The sequence below is a fragment of the Crinia signifera genome, chromosome 2 (assembly GCF_055691185.1).
Source record: "Crinia signifera chromosome 2, ASM5569118v1, whole genome shotgun sequence".
Taxonomy (NCBI): Eukaryota; Metazoa; Chordata; class Amphibia; order Anura; family Myobatrachidae; genus Crinia; species Crinia signifera.
In genome coordinates, this window is record NC_139218.1 from 381,199,979 (window position 1) to 381,216,933 (window position 16,955).

General features: G+C 48.5%; 1 protein-coding gene across 1 annotated transcript in view; it reads right to left on the bottom strand.

Annotated features, from left to right (window-relative positions):
• Window positions 1–279: 279 nt before the first annotated feature.
• Window positions 280–16,955, bottom strand: part of LOC146058131 (putative N-acetylated-alpha-linked acidic dipeptidase) — a 55,792-nt gene continuing 39,116 nt past the window's right edge. The window contains exons 16-19 of the mRNA XM_083170157.1: window positions 13,158–13,416; window positions 10,562–10,643; window positions 7,028–7,120; window positions 280–3,563 (exon numbers count right to left, since the gene is read on the bottom strand). Of these exons, the coding sequence (XP_083026283.1) occupies window positions 3,374–3,563; window positions 7,028–7,120; window positions 10,562–10,643; window positions 13,158–13,416 (624 nt within the window). The 3' untranslated portion in view covers window positions 280–3,373. The remainder of the gene's footprint in view (window positions 3,564–7,027; window positions 7,121–10,561; window positions 10,644–13,157; window positions 13,417–16,955) is intronic.

Below are 16,955 nucleotides of genomic sequence, written 5' to 3' on the forward strand. Positions count from 1 at the left end.
CATCATCCCCATCACCGGTGTCCTCCCACGCTGTCCCCGCAGCTCATCATCCCCATCACCGGTGTCCTCCCACGCTGTCCCCGCAGCTCATCATCCCCATCACCGGTGTCCTCCCACGCTGTCCCCGCAGCTCATCATCCCCATCACCAGGTTCCTCCCACACTGTCCCCGCAGCGCATCATCCCCATCACCGGTGTCCCCCCACGCTGTCCCCACAGCTCATCATCCCCATCACTCTTCCCTTATGCGTATTTCAAAAACATCCACGACATTAGGGTCTATGTTTTATTTTATTTAATCAAGTTCATTATCACCAATGTACAGGTATTGCTGGGTATTAATTAGAACATTTCCCTTATACTGTAAGTAATCAGATTCCATGTTGTAGTATAACACAGACGTCATTGATGTAGCTGCTATATTTAATGTGACAATTATAATAAAGGAGAAAAACACAGTATTGCCTTTTAAATAATATTCCGCTTTATACAGATGTAGGGCCGCTCATGCAGCGCCGGGGCTCGCCAGACCACCCCACTGGTGAGCTGACGCTACACCTGACTGGGCCGTGTGAGTGCCCCAGCTTTCCGTCGTGGGGGAGGGAAACCCTGCCTGTCTCCGCTCCGGGGGAATGTGTTGGGGACCGGCGGCGAGGCGACACGACGGGGAACCGGGGGAGCTCTGTTGTAAGGGGACATACGCGCGTCTTGTGCGCACGTGTCCCCTTCCGAAGGCTGGCGGTGGCGAATCCACCGCCAGCCTCTGCAGTGATGAGCGGTGCTACATCTGTACATGGCAGCTTTATAGCCCAAATCTTGCAGACCGTCACATTTAACCACTCACGTGTTTGTAATTCTGCTTCTCTGCCCCCTGTGGCCACATGTTGGGCATTTATCATATGCCCAACATGCTTTGTGTGCCTGTAAAACACCGCCACAGGCAAAACTGCTGGGAGATGGAAAGGTACAGAAGTCGCAAACTAATCACTCCACCTTCCCGCCGTCTCCATACCACCCCCGTCACACAATAAAAAGTACGAAGTCATTGTATTAGACCTCAGTCCTTAGGACCCCACACAGTTCATGTTTTCCAGGTCACAGGTGTAACCATTACTCACAGGCACATTTCCAGCTCACCCGGCAGGTGCACAGATGTAACCATTACTCACAGGCACATTTCCAGCTCACCCGGCAGGTGCACAGGTGAACTCATTACTCACTGGCACATTTCCAGTCCACCTGGCAGGTACACTGGTGCACTCATTACTCACTGATAAAGTTGAAGGTAATAACAAATCAGCTAATCAACTCCTAACTGTCATTTTTCAAACTTACAGTAGCTGATTGGCTTGTGCATTACCTTCAAATTTATCTCTACGGGAGACATTTAAAACAGGAACTGTTGTAGTTACTAGAGGACCGAGGTTGGGAACCCCTGTATTAGACGGCAGAGGGACCTTGGAATCATCTATTAATATTCAGCCCTATGTTACAGTCATTGAATACTAACCACACATTATAAACATTGTAATTACATACATTCTTGTATCTAACATCTACCAGCATCGTTTATGCCGGGACACGGACAATGGGTCAACGGTGTCTAGATAGATAGTCAATAGGTCGACTAGTCAAGAAAGGTCAATGTGAGTCTTTCCTTATTAATTTTTTTCTTTATTTTTTTGGACCTTTTTATATTTTAACATCCACGTGGATAGGGAACGGGTAAGTGTGCCAAGCGTAGTGGAGCACGGCGAGCCATGCCAAGGTATGCGGTAGTTGAGGGACCACATGCTCCGGTTGTTGACATGGACACAAAACAATGGGAAAAAATTTATGTCAACTTTTTTCATGTCGACCTAGACATTGTGAGCCAAGGGCATAAGTACCATAGGTGGATGGAGAGCAGCTGCTATGGGGCCAACAGTTGAAAGGGGCCCGCCTTACCTGCCAAAATAACATTTGCTAAATATATTTTTAACCATTGGGAGGCACAAAGGGGCCCTTACAAACGTTTTCCTATGGGGCCTCCAAACTTCTAGTTACACCCTTGATATGAGCTATACCATCACCTCAGTCATATTTTTTTTTAATCTTCCCAAGCATTGCAGCACCCCACCAATGACATGTCACCCTGCCCTAATGATGTCACAGAGCACCTGACACTAGACCACGCCCCCCTTGTTTGTATTACAGTATGACAGGAAAATCACACCTCCATACCTCCCAACAGTCCCGATTTTATCGGGACAGTCCCAATTGTCAGGGCCTGTCCTGCTGTCCCACCCGCGGGCGGCAGTGTCCCGCGGTGTGGGGGGGCTGTTGGGAGTCCCCCCTGTCAGCTGCTAAGCAGCGGGGAATAAACGCTGTGCGCATGCGCACAGCGTCTATTCCCGCAGCCAGGGGGCTGGGGGCATGGCTAGAGGCTCACAGAGCCTCTGGGTCATGCCCCCATAGCGGCAAAATGGGGGCGTGGCCTCGCGGAGGAGCCGCGAGTATAGGCCACGCCCCCAAATTAGGCCGCGCCCCCGAAAAATTCGGCACGCCTTCGGCGCGCAGCAGCAGTGTCCTGCCTGCTGAGCTGCGGAAGTTGGGAGGTATGCACCTCAGTTGGATGGACAGGAGTGCTTTTAGTACATGATAAAATAAAAAAACTATTACAAGAATGTTTTACATGGTAAACCATTAATATTTAAATCAGGGATGGGGAATCTCTGGCCCTCCAGCTGTTGCTGAACTAGCATGCCAGCATGTCCTACAACAGTTTTAGCATGGCCAAAGAGCAAAACTGCAGCAGGGCATGCTGGGATGTGTAGTTCAACAACAGTTGGAGGGCCGAAGGATCCCCATCCCTGGTTTAAATGAAGCAAACATTAAGGTAAAATAAACATGTTAGAGAGTTATTAAATACTGATCCGTGAACAAGGTTTCAGTGATATAGTTGTAATAACTATATAATATACTGTATTAGCAGTGGCGGAACTTGTGAATGGTTGGCCCAGGTACAAAAATATTCTCCAAATAAGTTGACAATATGCCACACAGCAGTGGGCCCCTTAGTCCTCAGGGCCTCGGTGCAGTGTACCTGCTGCACCAATGGTAGTTCCGCCTGTGTATAATAGGTGCAGCCAACGTGTTAGTGAAGCACAGATATTAGGAATCTTGCGGCAGATGTATTCAGCCTGGTAAAATGGAAGGTGATAATGCACCAGCCAATCAGCTGCATTTGAAAAATGGCAGTTAGGAGTTGATTGGCTGGTGCCCTATCACTTTACCAGGCTGAATACATCTGTCCCCTTGTCGCTGGGGGAGCGACTGAACGATGAAGTCAGATTTGCGGATGAGCTGAATGTGACATGTGCGATACACGGTGTTCATGACACTTCTTCCAGCGTCTCTGCTGCAGCCTGGACGGTGAAGGCGGCAATTGAAATTTGTTTCTTCACTTCGTTCCATGCGGCGGGTTGGTCAGCCATGTTCTCTATATCAAACAATGCATCATAGATCCCAGGGAAGGACTCGCCGGCGTATTTATTGTGGCTGCTGGGAGCGAAGATAATATGTCTGGGGGAAGCACAAGGAAAGATTAAATAATCAGATAAGAAGATCCCAGTTTGGGCCACATCCCCTCTATGGGACATACCTATGATCATTACATTGTGGGAAATGTTATGGGTACTTGTGTCATACCACGGCACCTGTTACGTAGTTAGCGTAGCCAGCGTCCCTGTCAGAATCAGCGTAGTGTTTGCGTGGCAAGCATAGTCAGTCAGAAGTAGCGTAGTGTTCCCGCGGCCAGCGTACTCTGTCAGAAATGTTCCTGAAACACCCCCACTATCCACGCCAGCCCGAAGTGTGGCGAGAGGACGCGGAATACATGTAAAGTAATAAAGTAATCCGCTTGCGCTCGCCACACTTTATAAAATCAACTCCATGCCGACGTGGATAGTGGGGGTATGAACAGGTCGGGGGGACGCGTAACTTGTCTGCTCGCCACGCTTCGGGCTGGCGTAGATAATGGGGGTTTGAAAAGGAGGCTCTCCCTGAAGCGGACACAGGCAGGGTTGCCGTACCCTGCCGCAATAATACTGAGATGCAGGAGCGTGTGAGACGCACCTGCATCTCAGACAGATGGAGCGTATCTTCGCCGGCGCCTGCATGATCCCCTCTCCACCAGTGCAGGGTACCTGGTGGTTACCGGTGCTGTGTGAGAGCCGCACACTAGGCTTTCCATGGACGCTGGGGACAGAGCCAGGCTGCTGTGGAGTCACTACGCTAGGTAGCCATTGGGCTGCCGCGGAGTCACTGCGCTAAGTACGACAGGTAGCTGTTGGGCTACGCTGACAGCGTAGCTTAGTCTACGCTGAAAACGTAGCGTAGCTGGGCGCCGTGCTATTACACAAGTACCCTTTTCTGTAATTGAATGTTCCCCACAAAAGGTTTTCCTTGGATGTAGAAGGAGGCACCGCAAGAGAGGTCTCCGATATTAGCCGTTGTCCCTCCATTTCCAAACGCAAACGCAACCTCCATAGACCTCTATGGGGCTGCTAAATGGTGAGACTTACCAAAAGTTGTAATGCATTGCTTGCCCCTGCGTCCCAGCTACCGTCCTCTTCAGCACTAGCCCATAATAGCCTTTGGACTACTCTTTTGCATTTGGTCTCAGAGGAGGATCTCCAGGATCCCTTCCCATTGGCACCCACAGACGTGCATAGCCCAGTGGCGGCACATGTGCAGTTGGGTCCCATGTGCTGGGCAGGGTAGCTATCAGTTTGCTTCTTAACTATTCTCTGTCCCGGCATCTAGAGCATGGTAAAAGCAAGTATCCGGTAATGGGGCAGATGTACAGGTATTAAGCTTGGTGAAGAGGTAAAGTGGAAGGTGATAAAGCAGCAGCCAATCAACTCCCAACTGTCTTTTTTTCAAACACAGTTGATTTGGCTGCTGCGTTATCTCCTTCCACTTTATCTCTTCACTGGGCTTAATACAGATGTAGCAGCTCCTGGGGATTCTATCACCATTCGCCAGCCCGCAGAAGGGGGCACAGAACCCGCTCTGACAGAACCCGCCACCGCCTCCTCGCCACTGCCCGCACCCCCCTCCCCCTAACCCTGCCCATCTCTCTGAAGCGGAAACAGGCAGGCATTCCGCTCCCTGCCGCTGTGTGAAGGGGAAGCAAGCGCGTCCCCATCCGAATCAGCACCTGTACATCTGCCCCAATTAGTATTGTAGCATTAGTGCCCATCTGTCTTCTCTTTAACAATATGCTGGCATTAAGTACCTGTGGAAATCCCAAGGCAGGAATCCCACCTAGACTCGCTGGTGCAATTAACATGGAATTCTGCTTACACCCTCCTGAAGTGCACCATGCATTTACTGTATATTGTTTCTGTGCAGGGTAAATACTGGCTGCTTTTGCATGTAGCTCACAGATATTAGACAGCTTTGTTTTTACACGACAAATTAGATTTGTTTAGACAGACCACACCCAAATCTAATTCTCTCTGCCCATTACATCTGCCCCACCTGCAGTGCAATATAGGGCCTTACTCAGAACTGCTCCACTGCAGGTGACACAAATGTAATATGTGCAGAGAGAGTTAAGGCCCCCATACACTAGGGCGACTTGTCCTAAGGACAAGTCAGCCCCGATTTACCCTGAGCTTCCCCGGCAGCTCCCCGGGGGAGCTTGATAACATTTGGCACTTGATGTGCCATATTTTACATGTGATAAATCGGTTGCGATTTATCACATGAAAAATCCGGGAAGCTGCAGACGGGGAGGGGGGAGCGGCAGGATGGGAGTGGGGACCGGCCGGGGGAGTGACAGGAGCAGGCTGGGGGCGGGGTCCGGTCCTGGGTACCTGTAGGTGCAGGCTGTAATCTGTATTGTGCACTGGGAGAGCCTCAGCCTCTTCAGATGTAGCGGCGCTGCGGCAGGCAGGGTCAGGAGCGGGGACCGCAGATGCAGAGAGACCTGGTACGCGGCGTGAGAATAGAAAGAAATCCCATTCAAAGGACTGGGCGGTCGCTGATTGGCTGAGAACTCAGCCAATCAGCGGCCGCCCAGTCCTTTGAATGGGATTTCTTTCTATTCTCGCGCCGCGCACCAGGTCTCTCTGCATCTGCGGTCCCCGCTCCTGACCCTGCCTGCCGCAGCGCCGCTACATCTGAAGAGGCTGAGGCTCTCCCAGTGCACAATACAGATTACAGCCTGCATCTACAGGTACCCAGGACCGGACCCCGTCCCCAGCCTGCTCCTGTCACTCCCCCGGACGGCTGCACATGATTAATCTTATGTGCAGACCGTCCGCATGGGATCTGATCCGATGTACACGGGACAGCGCATCGGATCAGATCGGATGTCATACACTACGCAATTTGCCCAGTTTCACCCGATTTCTCGGCCCAATCCTCCAGAATCGGGTGAAATCGAGGCCAAATCGCGTAGTGTATGGGGGCCTTAAGATATGGATGGGCAAACTGAAATCTAATTGCAGTGTAAAAATAAAGCATCCAGTATTTACCCTGCACAGAAACAAAAGAACTTACCCAAATCCAAAGGTGCCCATACCCGGTGTGATATGTGCTAGGTGCGATGCGATCTTGTACAGAAAGTACTGCCTGCTCATACTTTTTAGTCTTGCAATATGAACTACGTGGGGGGCGTGCATCGCAAGCCAAAATAAACACTGCCCAATGTGAACTAAACACAATGCATCCAAGAATTGGCACCATGTGTGGGCACCATTACAGTCTCTGCACATCTACCCCACTTGCAGTGCAGCATAGTTCTGCCCATTTGCTAATAAAATGAGCCCTGCGATCGGGTCTGAATTAGGCCCATAGTTTTGCCCAGTTGTGTGTCAACAAAGCTGAATCAGGCCCATTTGATATTGGCTTCACATGGGCAGTAATTGAATAGCACCTTAACCCTTTAGCTAAAACCACACAGCTAACTGAATCTGCCCCGGTGATATCGCAGCGGGGTGGAAATATCCCGAACATTCACTCGTTAGCAGTTTTACCTGTAGAATTTACGACCAGGTAATCCCAGGGGATCGATGAACGCTCTCTCCAGATACATTAGTTGGTCATTCGCGGATCTCACGGCTATCGGGCTATGACGACAAAATACAGAATTACTGGTAGAGACACTTTGTACAATATAGGAATAGATGCTGTATATCGTATACCAGGGGTGGCCAAACCTGTCCTCAAGATCTACCAACGGTGCATTTTTTCCAGGCAACCTGTGGGTCTATAGTAGGAATGAATGCAGCAGGTTTGAAAATGTGACAGTTAGTAATGACTACAGCTGTGCACCAGCTAGGTGGTCTGGGGAATGTGACAGTTAGTAATGACTACAGCTGTGCACCAGCTAGGTGATCTGGGAATGTGACAGTTAGTAATGACTACAGCTGTGCACCAGCTAGGTGATCTGGGAATGTGACAGTTAGTAATGACTACAGCTGTGCACCATCCAGGTGATCTGGGGAATGTGACAGTTAGTAATATTGGCAGAGTGTCTATATATACGTGCTGTGTGGTTGTTAGATGACACACTTAGAAGATATAACCAGCTTGAGGTTTATTCAAGTGATAAGCTTGCAGAATACAACAGTACTTCAGTAGTTAACTTCAGGTGTAATACAACTGATGCAGGAATCACAGTTTCAGGTGTTACTTAACTGTAGCGTTCAGCTTGTGCAGGGTTAATGGCAATTGACTGGTTTATGCTGGCGGTATCTCTCCCAGCGTTGCTACTGCCACAGATGATGGATCTCCCTGTGTAAAGGTCACGCTTGTAACGGGAGTACAGCGGGGCTTGCTCTTACGCGCTCCGGTGCACGTGGAGCTGCAAACAGGCATGGAGGATGTCACACACGCGCTGAGGCACACTATCATGCTATCACTTCCCTACAGGAAAAAGGAAACGCTGCCAGCAGGGTCAGGGGTCTCTGCCCTGCTATTCGCTATGTGAGCTGTCACTCAGGGTGACGTCTAGCTACAGTGGCTGCAGGGGGACAAGGCAGTCTGTAGGCTGCACACTAACCAGTGTATGGAGACAGACGCAGGGCGCTGCATTCTAACAAGTAATGACTACAGCTGTGCACCAGCTAGGTGATCTGGGGAATGTGAGTTAGTAATGACTACAGCTGTGCACCAGCCAGGTAACCTGGAAAACGTGGACCGTTGGTAGATCTCGAGGACCGGTTTGGCCACCCCTGACGTATACTATAGAGCAGGCATGGGCAAACGATGGCCCTCCAACTGTTGTGAAACTACACATCCCAGCATGCCTTGCCATAGTTTTAGCATGCCCTAATAGCAAAACTGTGGCAAGGCATGATGGGACTTGTAGTTTCACAACAGCTGGAGGGCCATAGTTTGGACATGCCTGCTATAGAGGATAGCAGAAGAGGTCAGTACTATATAAAGGCATGTGGCCATTACTGTATGCATAATTGGTTGTACATTATATTATATGCGAGTATGTGAGGAATACTGAAGTGATGCGCATGCTCCAAGAAGGTGAAACCATCACACAGCCATTATCAGCCAGGAATTCAGCGTTTGGGGAGGGGGTCATTCCATGATGCTAAGGAACAAGGTTCTGCAGCACCAAGTGGAGCGGATTCAGTTTGAGTCACTATGTGGCCGATTCAGACCTGATGGCAGGGCTGCAACTCTCTGCAGCCCTGCCATCAGCTAGCCCCCGCCCCGCCTGATTGATGACCCACCCCTGTACGCAGCGGCCAATGTCATCACAGCCATGCATAGAGGGGGAAATCCACTCACCTCCCCCCTGTGCAGATCGGATCGCAGTACAAATTTGTTTGGAAAATGGGCAAAACCATGTGCACTGCAGGTGGGGCAGATGTAACATGTGCAGAGAGAGTTAAATTTGGGTGGGGTGTGTTGAAACTGAAATCTAAATTGCAGCGTAAAAATAATGCAGCCAGTATTTACCCTGCACAGAAACAAGATAGCTCACACAAATCTACCTAACTCTCTCTGCACATGTTACATCTGCCTCCCTGCAGTGCACATGTTTTTGCCCATTTTCCAAACAAATTTGTACTGCGATCAGATCTGAATAAAGGCCTTAAGGTGCCCATACATGGTCTGTTTAACGGATCCGTTCGGGACTTAAATAGTACACATTGCATCGCATCGTATGCCTTGTGCATGCAATGCGATGCAATGTGATGAACAGCTAGTACAAAAACTATGTGCAGCACATACTTTTTGTACCGTACGATGAGATGCGCGGGAGCGCAGTACACATTATACGATATTGTACTGAAGTAACTCGTTACAATCATGTAAAATATTGTATGATGTGTATGGTCCCTAATGTGTACATAGCCTAAGGACATGATTACACAAACCTGCAGAACCACACTGGAGGTCTGTTAGGAGACCAACCTTTTGCAAATACATCCTACTGAGGACTTGCAGTACCCTGTGCCTAATAGTTTGTGGTATTTTTGCATACACCAGGTTTGCTACCAGTACATCAGCCGCCATCTGTGTGGGGGCTGGGGAACGCTGCATTGATGACATTCCCATGGAAGTATGCTGGGGGAGTCTCTTCTGCAAAGATCAATGATCAAGTCTATTGAGTCTCTCCAGCATTGAAGCTGCTCTCTTCTGTTCTATAGCGTTGGGAATGGGAGACAAGTGGTCAACCATCTACCACTTTCCTCCATGTCAGTGTACTGTGTGGCATAATGTGTACTGGCAGCCTTACAGTGTGACTTAATGTTAACGAGGGCACTGCTATGGGGCATAGCATGAACAACTGCTGCAGACAGGGGTCTCTCCAAAAGCATTGGGAGAGGGGCCCCCTTTTTAAAATGTTGCTAAGGGGCCCCACAATGTTTTGTCTGTGCCCCTGCAGACACACCGCTGTGGTCAGGAGGCAGCCTCACAGATGTAGCCCTGTGGCAGGTAAGTGGGGTGTTACCAGCTCTGGGTGGCATTTCTTGCCCTACATTGTGAAAGACATTACCCTGATAGCACTGCTATAATAACTGTCAATGGGCGGGATGTATTAATATACAGTACATCGCCGCCCTTGGCCCCCGCCCGCCGCGATGCCAGTATATATGTACTAACATATGCAGCTGGCATCACGGTGCGGTAACAGAAACCTCCCGCGATACCTGTACTGTGTTGTCACCTCACTGCCGCCTTCAGGCCGGTCCCCGGCGCCGCCTCCTCCCCCCTGCAGCCGGAAGGACGTCCGGCTGCGTTGCTATGGGGAGGAAGGGCTTACCTTCCGGGTGCCAGGAGGACCTGCAAGAAGGTAAGTCCAAAGGAAGGGGGAGAGGGGGGGCTTGGCGGTGTTGCGGCGGGCAGCGAAAAAAAGCCCATAGGCCCCTTGGGTGGCGATACCTTGGCCGGCGAAATCGGTGTGGCCGAGTAATAGTACATATGAAAATGCAGTAAAACGGGGGTTTTACCGCATTTTCATTTTGATACATCTCGCCCAATATATCATGTAATGGGAAGATTCAGGCAGAGCACAAACCGATGGACAGTGTCTCACTTACTTTGTCATATCGAGGTCTCTCAGCCTCCGGTGAAATGAGGTCGCTGTGCTGGTAAAATTGTCAATAGCAGAAAATAACGGTTCTGCAGGATAAAGAAAATATCATTTATAGGGGACATACTGTAATATAAGGAATAGTTTGTGTTCTTGGCAGCTAAAAGGACAGGTCACAGATAGAGCCTTCTTCATCTAGCCCTTTAATAGGATTAAGGGCCTTATTCTGGTTCACTCTTAGAGGCAAATTCCTTCTCAAATGGACAAACCCATGTGCACTGCAGGTGGGGCAGATGTAACATGTGCAGAGAGAGTTAGATTTGGGGGGGGGGTTTCTTCAAAGTGAGATCTATATTGCAGTGTAAAAAAAAAAGCAGTCAGTATTTTCCCTGCACAGAAACAAAATAACTCACCCAAATCTAATTATATCTGCACCTGTTACATCTGCCCCCCTGCAGTGAACATGGTTTTGTCCATCTGAGAAGGAATTTGCCTCTAAGAGTGAACTAGAATAAGGCCCTAAGTGAGCCAGAGCTGTCAGAATTAATCCTATGCTAATCCCCTACTGTATTGTTCTATGTATTGTATTGCAGCTGAGAACAATAGGCCTTGGTGAGCCATGGCTATCCAGAGAGGACTAGCTGAGGATGGCTTCACCTGTACTGTACATTAGCATATCTGTGTCTGACAGGTTATCCCATAGTTGTTACCTGGTAAAGAATGAATGTATTTTACCATTGTATTGTACATTGCACAGAGAGGGGTAACATAACTATTCTAAAAATTTAAAATGTGATGCTGCCTATTAGCAACCAATTAGAATATAGAAACATACATAGAAACATAGAATTTGACGGCAGATAAGAACCATTTGGCCCATCTTGTCTGCCCCTTTTTTTTATCCTTCAGGTAATCTCAACCCTTTTTAATCCTTATTTCTTTGTAAGGATATTCATATGCCTATCCCAAGCATGTTTAAATTGTTCTACTGTCTTAGCCTCTACCACCTCTGATGGGAGGCTATTCCACTTATCCACTACTCTTTCGGTGAAGTAATTCTTCCTCACATTTCCCCTGAACCTACCTCCCTCCAGTTTCAGTGCATGTCCTCGTGTTCTATTACTTATTTTCCTTTGAAGAAAATTTCCCTCCTGTACTATGTTAAAACCCTTGATATATTTGAAGATTTCTATCATGTCCCCCCTTTCCCTTCTCTGCTCCAAACTATACATAGACTAAACTTTTAGTCTATCCAGGTAAGTTTTGTGATGTAGGCCATGAACCATTTTAGAAGGGAAAGGAGTGTACAGTAGCACTAATGACAGATGGTTAAAAAATAATAATAATTTAATTAATAATATGATTGATAAGTAATTAGCCTAATTAACCCAGCTGCTGACTAGTAGGGAATACCACTCCCTATGGACAGATAAGAAACTACAGAAAAAAAGAAAGCGCTCCTTATGTGACTATTATTGTTATATGTATACTGATGTATTTGTCTTTAATTATGTTTACATAAATATTGTATTTTTTTGTGAAGATCTGTTGAACTGGCTATTGATTTACCTAAAACCTGAGGGCTTTCTTTTTTTCTGTAGTTTCTCATGCACCATTTTAGTTGCCCATTTTTGTACAGTCTCTAATGTATTTATATCCTTCTGAAGATATGGCCTCCAGAACTGGACACAGTATTCCAGATGAGGCCGTACCAATGACCAACTGGCGTAACTATAGCACCGCAGCCCCCGTCACCGCGCGGGGGGGGAAGGCGCTGTGCATATGGGGGCGCCGGGGGCTGCGGTGCTATAGTTACACCTCCCCCCAATCCCCCGCAGGCTTACCTATTTCGCTGGTCCCGGCGGCTCCGTTCTTCTGCTGAGGACCACCACAAAATGGCCGCCCCTATATAGCACACAGTTCTCTGAAACTGTCTGCTGTATGGGGGCGGCCATTTTGTGGTAGTCCTCAGCAGAAGAACGGAGCCGCCGGGACCAGCGCGAAAGGTAAGGCTGTGGGGGATTGGGGGGGTTTGAATGGGCGGCGGGGGGCGCCCCCCCTAATGACGGGGGGGCGCCCAAAAGGTAGCTACGCCGCTGCAATGACCTATACAGTGGCATTATTACTTCTTTCTTTCTGCTACTGATTCCTCTCCCTATGCAACCAAGCATCTGACTAGCCTTCCTCATTGCTTTGCTACATTGCTTTCCTGCCTTTAAATCACTTGAAATAGTGACTCCTAGATCTCTTTCCTCCTCAGTAGTTTCCATTATAGTACCCTTGATACTATATTGAGCTTTTGGGTTTTTGCGTCCCAAGTGCATAATTTAGCATTTTTTAGCATTAAACTGTAGTTGCCATGCTCTTGACCAATTCTCAAGTTTACATGCCTAAAGTCGCCTAGTGGTGGCGCCGGCCCTGCCTTTCCCACTGAAAGTAGCAGGATTGATCAAGCACACAAGTATAGCTAACCCACAGCAATAATACATTACATGTAAATCTTACCGTCAGACAGATGACAAGCCACCGTCCCCACAGCCAGTGACGGGAAAGCACAGCGCTGTAAACAAAATAGCACAAAAATACAAAGGCAAAAAACTTACCAAATGAGACATTATAAGCCATCACTGGGGACGGATCTGACATATTGGAAATGATGGAAGCGTAATTCTTCAGTGCATCAGCATAGTCTCTGGCATCCAAGGGGAGAACCACGGAGTCGGCCAACTCAAACACAAGTCCACCTCGTACTTTCGCTACGGCGAGGTGATTCTTATAGAGGGGGTCATAGAATTCATCCACAATCTCGGAAGTCTCATACACGCTGTGATATACAGGATAGCCGCTATATCTTCCCTCTTTCTGAGAAATAACCATGTCAAATAATTAAATGCTTTCTACACTGAAAGGGAAAAAAATCAGCATGACACATTTATTACCAGTTATTTATATAGCGCACACATATTCCGCAGCACTGTACAGACAATAGTGGAACATTGACATCAGTCCCTGCCCCAGTGGAGCTTACAATCTATATTCCCTGTCACATGTATATGCACACATTAATACTAGGAGATCATTTTTTTTTTTTGGTAGCCAATATTAACCTACCAGTATATTTTGGGATTGTGGGAGGAAACCAGAGGCAGAAATGCTAACCATTACACCCTCTGTACTGCCCCGTATATATAACACATGGTGGGGATAGAACCCATGACCTTAGCGCTGTGAGGCAGTAATGCTATAACCATTACACCATCCGTACTGCCCCGTATATATAACACATGGTGGGGATAGAACCCATGACCTCAGTGCTGTGAGGCAGTAATGCTATAACCATTACACCATCCGTACTGCCCCGTATATATAACACATGGTGGGGATAGAACCCATGACCTCAGCGCTGTGAGGCAGTAATGCTATAACCATTACACCATCCGTACTGCCCCGTATATATAACACATGGTGGGGATAGAACCCATGACCTCAGCGCTGTGAGGCAGTAATGCTAACAATTACACCTCTGTGCTGCCCCGTATATATAACACATGGTGGGGATAGAACCCATGACCTCAGTGCTGTGAGGCAGTAATGCTAACCATTACACCATCCGTACTGCCCTGTATATATAACACATGGTGGGGATAGAACCCATGACCTCAGCGCTGTGAGGCAGTAATGTAACCATTACACCATCCGTACTGCCCCGTATATATAACACAGGGTGGGGATAGAACCCATGACCTCAGCGCTGTGAGGCAGTAATGTAACCATTACACCATTCGTACTGCCCCGTATATATAACACATGGTGGGGATAAAACCCATGACCTCAGTGCTGTGAGGCAGTAATGCTAACCATTACACCATCCGTACTGCCCTGATTAATCATGATAAGGTGCAATTAATAATACCAATACATCAGCCGCCATCTGTGTGGAGGCTGGGGAACGCTGCGTTGATGACATTCCTATTGAAGTATGCTGGGGGTGTCTCTTCTGCAAATATGCATCTACTAATGAACAATCTATGGAGTCTCTCCAGCATTTAAGCTGCTCTCTTCTGTTCTATAGCGTTGGGAATGGGAGACAAGTGGTCAACCTTCTACCACTCTCCTCCATGTCAGTGTACTTTGTGGCATAATGTGTACTGGCAGCCTTACAGTGTGACATAATGTTAACGAGGGCACTGCTATGGGGCATAGCATGAACAACTGCTGCAGACAGGGGTCTCTCCAGAAGCATTGGGAATGGGGGCCCTTTTTAAAATGTTGCTAAGGGCCCCACAATGTTTTGTCTGTGTCCCTGCAGACACACCGCTGTGGTCAGGAGGCAGCCTCTACCCATGGGTCCTCAAACTGCGGCCCTCCAGATGTTGTGAAACTACAAATCCCAGCATGCCTGGCCACAGTTTTGCTATAAGGGAGTGTTAAAACTGTGGCAAGGCATGCTGGGATTTGTAGTTTCAAAACATCTGGAGGGCCGCAGTTTGAGGACCAGTAGCGAACGCAGGGGGGGTTCTGAGTACCCAGAAACCCCCCAAGGAATCTTAGGCCCTGGAGAACCGGAGATATCTGACTTCAAAGCAGTGGTCCCCATCCAAGCCTGTTAATTGCTCTTCCCAGTCAGATATTTCAGTTTCTATCTAACTCAAGGTGCGTACACACGGGTGCAATTATGTATGAAATCGCTGGCAAAATGGTCGCTCAGCGACCATATTGCCAGTGATTTCATGTGCAGCCGGCGATAGATGGCTGGGAGTGCGCTCCGGCGGCCAGCCCTTCATGGTCGCTGGTCGCAGGAGCATGCTCCTGCGACCAGAGGCTTCCCCCAGCGATCGCCGGGCAGGAGGTCAGCGCCGGAGAAATCAGCGCTATTCTCCCATGCCCTGCGACGCTGCTCCCTCCCTCCTCCCGTCACCTGCTGCTGCGCTCCGCCTCCACCCCGTAGCAGTGTCTCCTTTTCATCGCTGATAAAAAGGAGACACTAGCAATATGATTGCTGGGGATATATTGCTAGCAATATATCCCCAGCAATCATATAGACCCGTGTGTACACAGCATTAGAGTTTTTCTGAGGATATATTCCAAAAGCTGGGCCTCTCCCCCTTTGATGGACACTAATAGCGTGTCTCTACTATGCCCAGAACCAGAGATATCAGCCTTCCAGCAGCTGGTTACTGCTCCAGCTCCACACACCTGGTGTGTAGTTTTATATACTCGTTGGCAGATTGCTCTGCCTCCTGAACTCTGATCCCCTAGTCCCCAATACCATTTGGTAGGTGGGATTCTCTAGTTTTTAATTCCATTAAAATCTAAGAATTCTATTTCCGGGAACTGGAGATATCTGCAGTCAAGCAAGCTGTATTCCCACCAGAAAATTATGAATAATAAGCCCACTCCACTATACACCCCTCCTCTGCGTATTAAACATCCTCTACCACCCTGGAAGTTATGTATCAGGGCCCCTTCATTCAGCCCAATGCCCCCATCTCCCACCATTTGTGCAGTAAAGGGGTAATTAGTGGAAATTACTGATCCAGGCCCTACATGCTGAGCGGTTGACATAATACCCCCTACCACCCGCGGGACATCAAAGCTTCCGCTCATAGCACCCCCCCACACCTACCACTGGAGGATAGGTAGGGGCCCCAATACATTGCTATGCCCAGGGGTCTACACTGCTGTTATGTATGTATATATATTATTATTATTATTATTATTATTATTATTATTATTATACATCTGGTCTATCTATAATACTTTAACTGACAAGGCATATACTGGGTCACCTAAGTGTCCATCTCTGTGCTTTGCTCCACCCCTCTCTGGAAACCCCCTTCTGAAAATCCTGCGTTTGCCCCTGAGGACCCATGCTCTACACCAGGCATGTCCAACGTTGGCCCTCCAGATGTTTTGAAACTACACATCCCAGCATGCTTTGCAATAGTTTTAGCATTCTCTAATAGCAAAACTGTGGCAAAGCATGCTGGGATGTGTAGTTTCAAAACATCTGGATGGCCAACGTTTGACATGCCTGCTCTACACCATCCGTACTGCCCTGATTAATAATGATCATGTGTGATTTGGGACCTTAACTAATATTAAGCACTGGTTATTAAGCATACCTCTGAACTGTCTCACTTTCCACGGGAACGTCCCGGTTTTGGGGACGTTTCCGCAACCAGCCCAGGGCTGGCAGTATCGCGGGGGGCAAGTTGGGAGTCCCCCCTGTCATCCAGTGAATAAATGCTTTGCACAGTGTCCATTCCCTCAGAAAAGAGGCTGGGGGCTGACCAGCAGCTTAGAGCCGCTGGTCAGGCCCCCACAGCAGCGAAAACGGGGCGTGGCCTTGTGGGAATGCAGCGATTTGCAGGTCACACCCCCTTGCCACTAAGCCACAA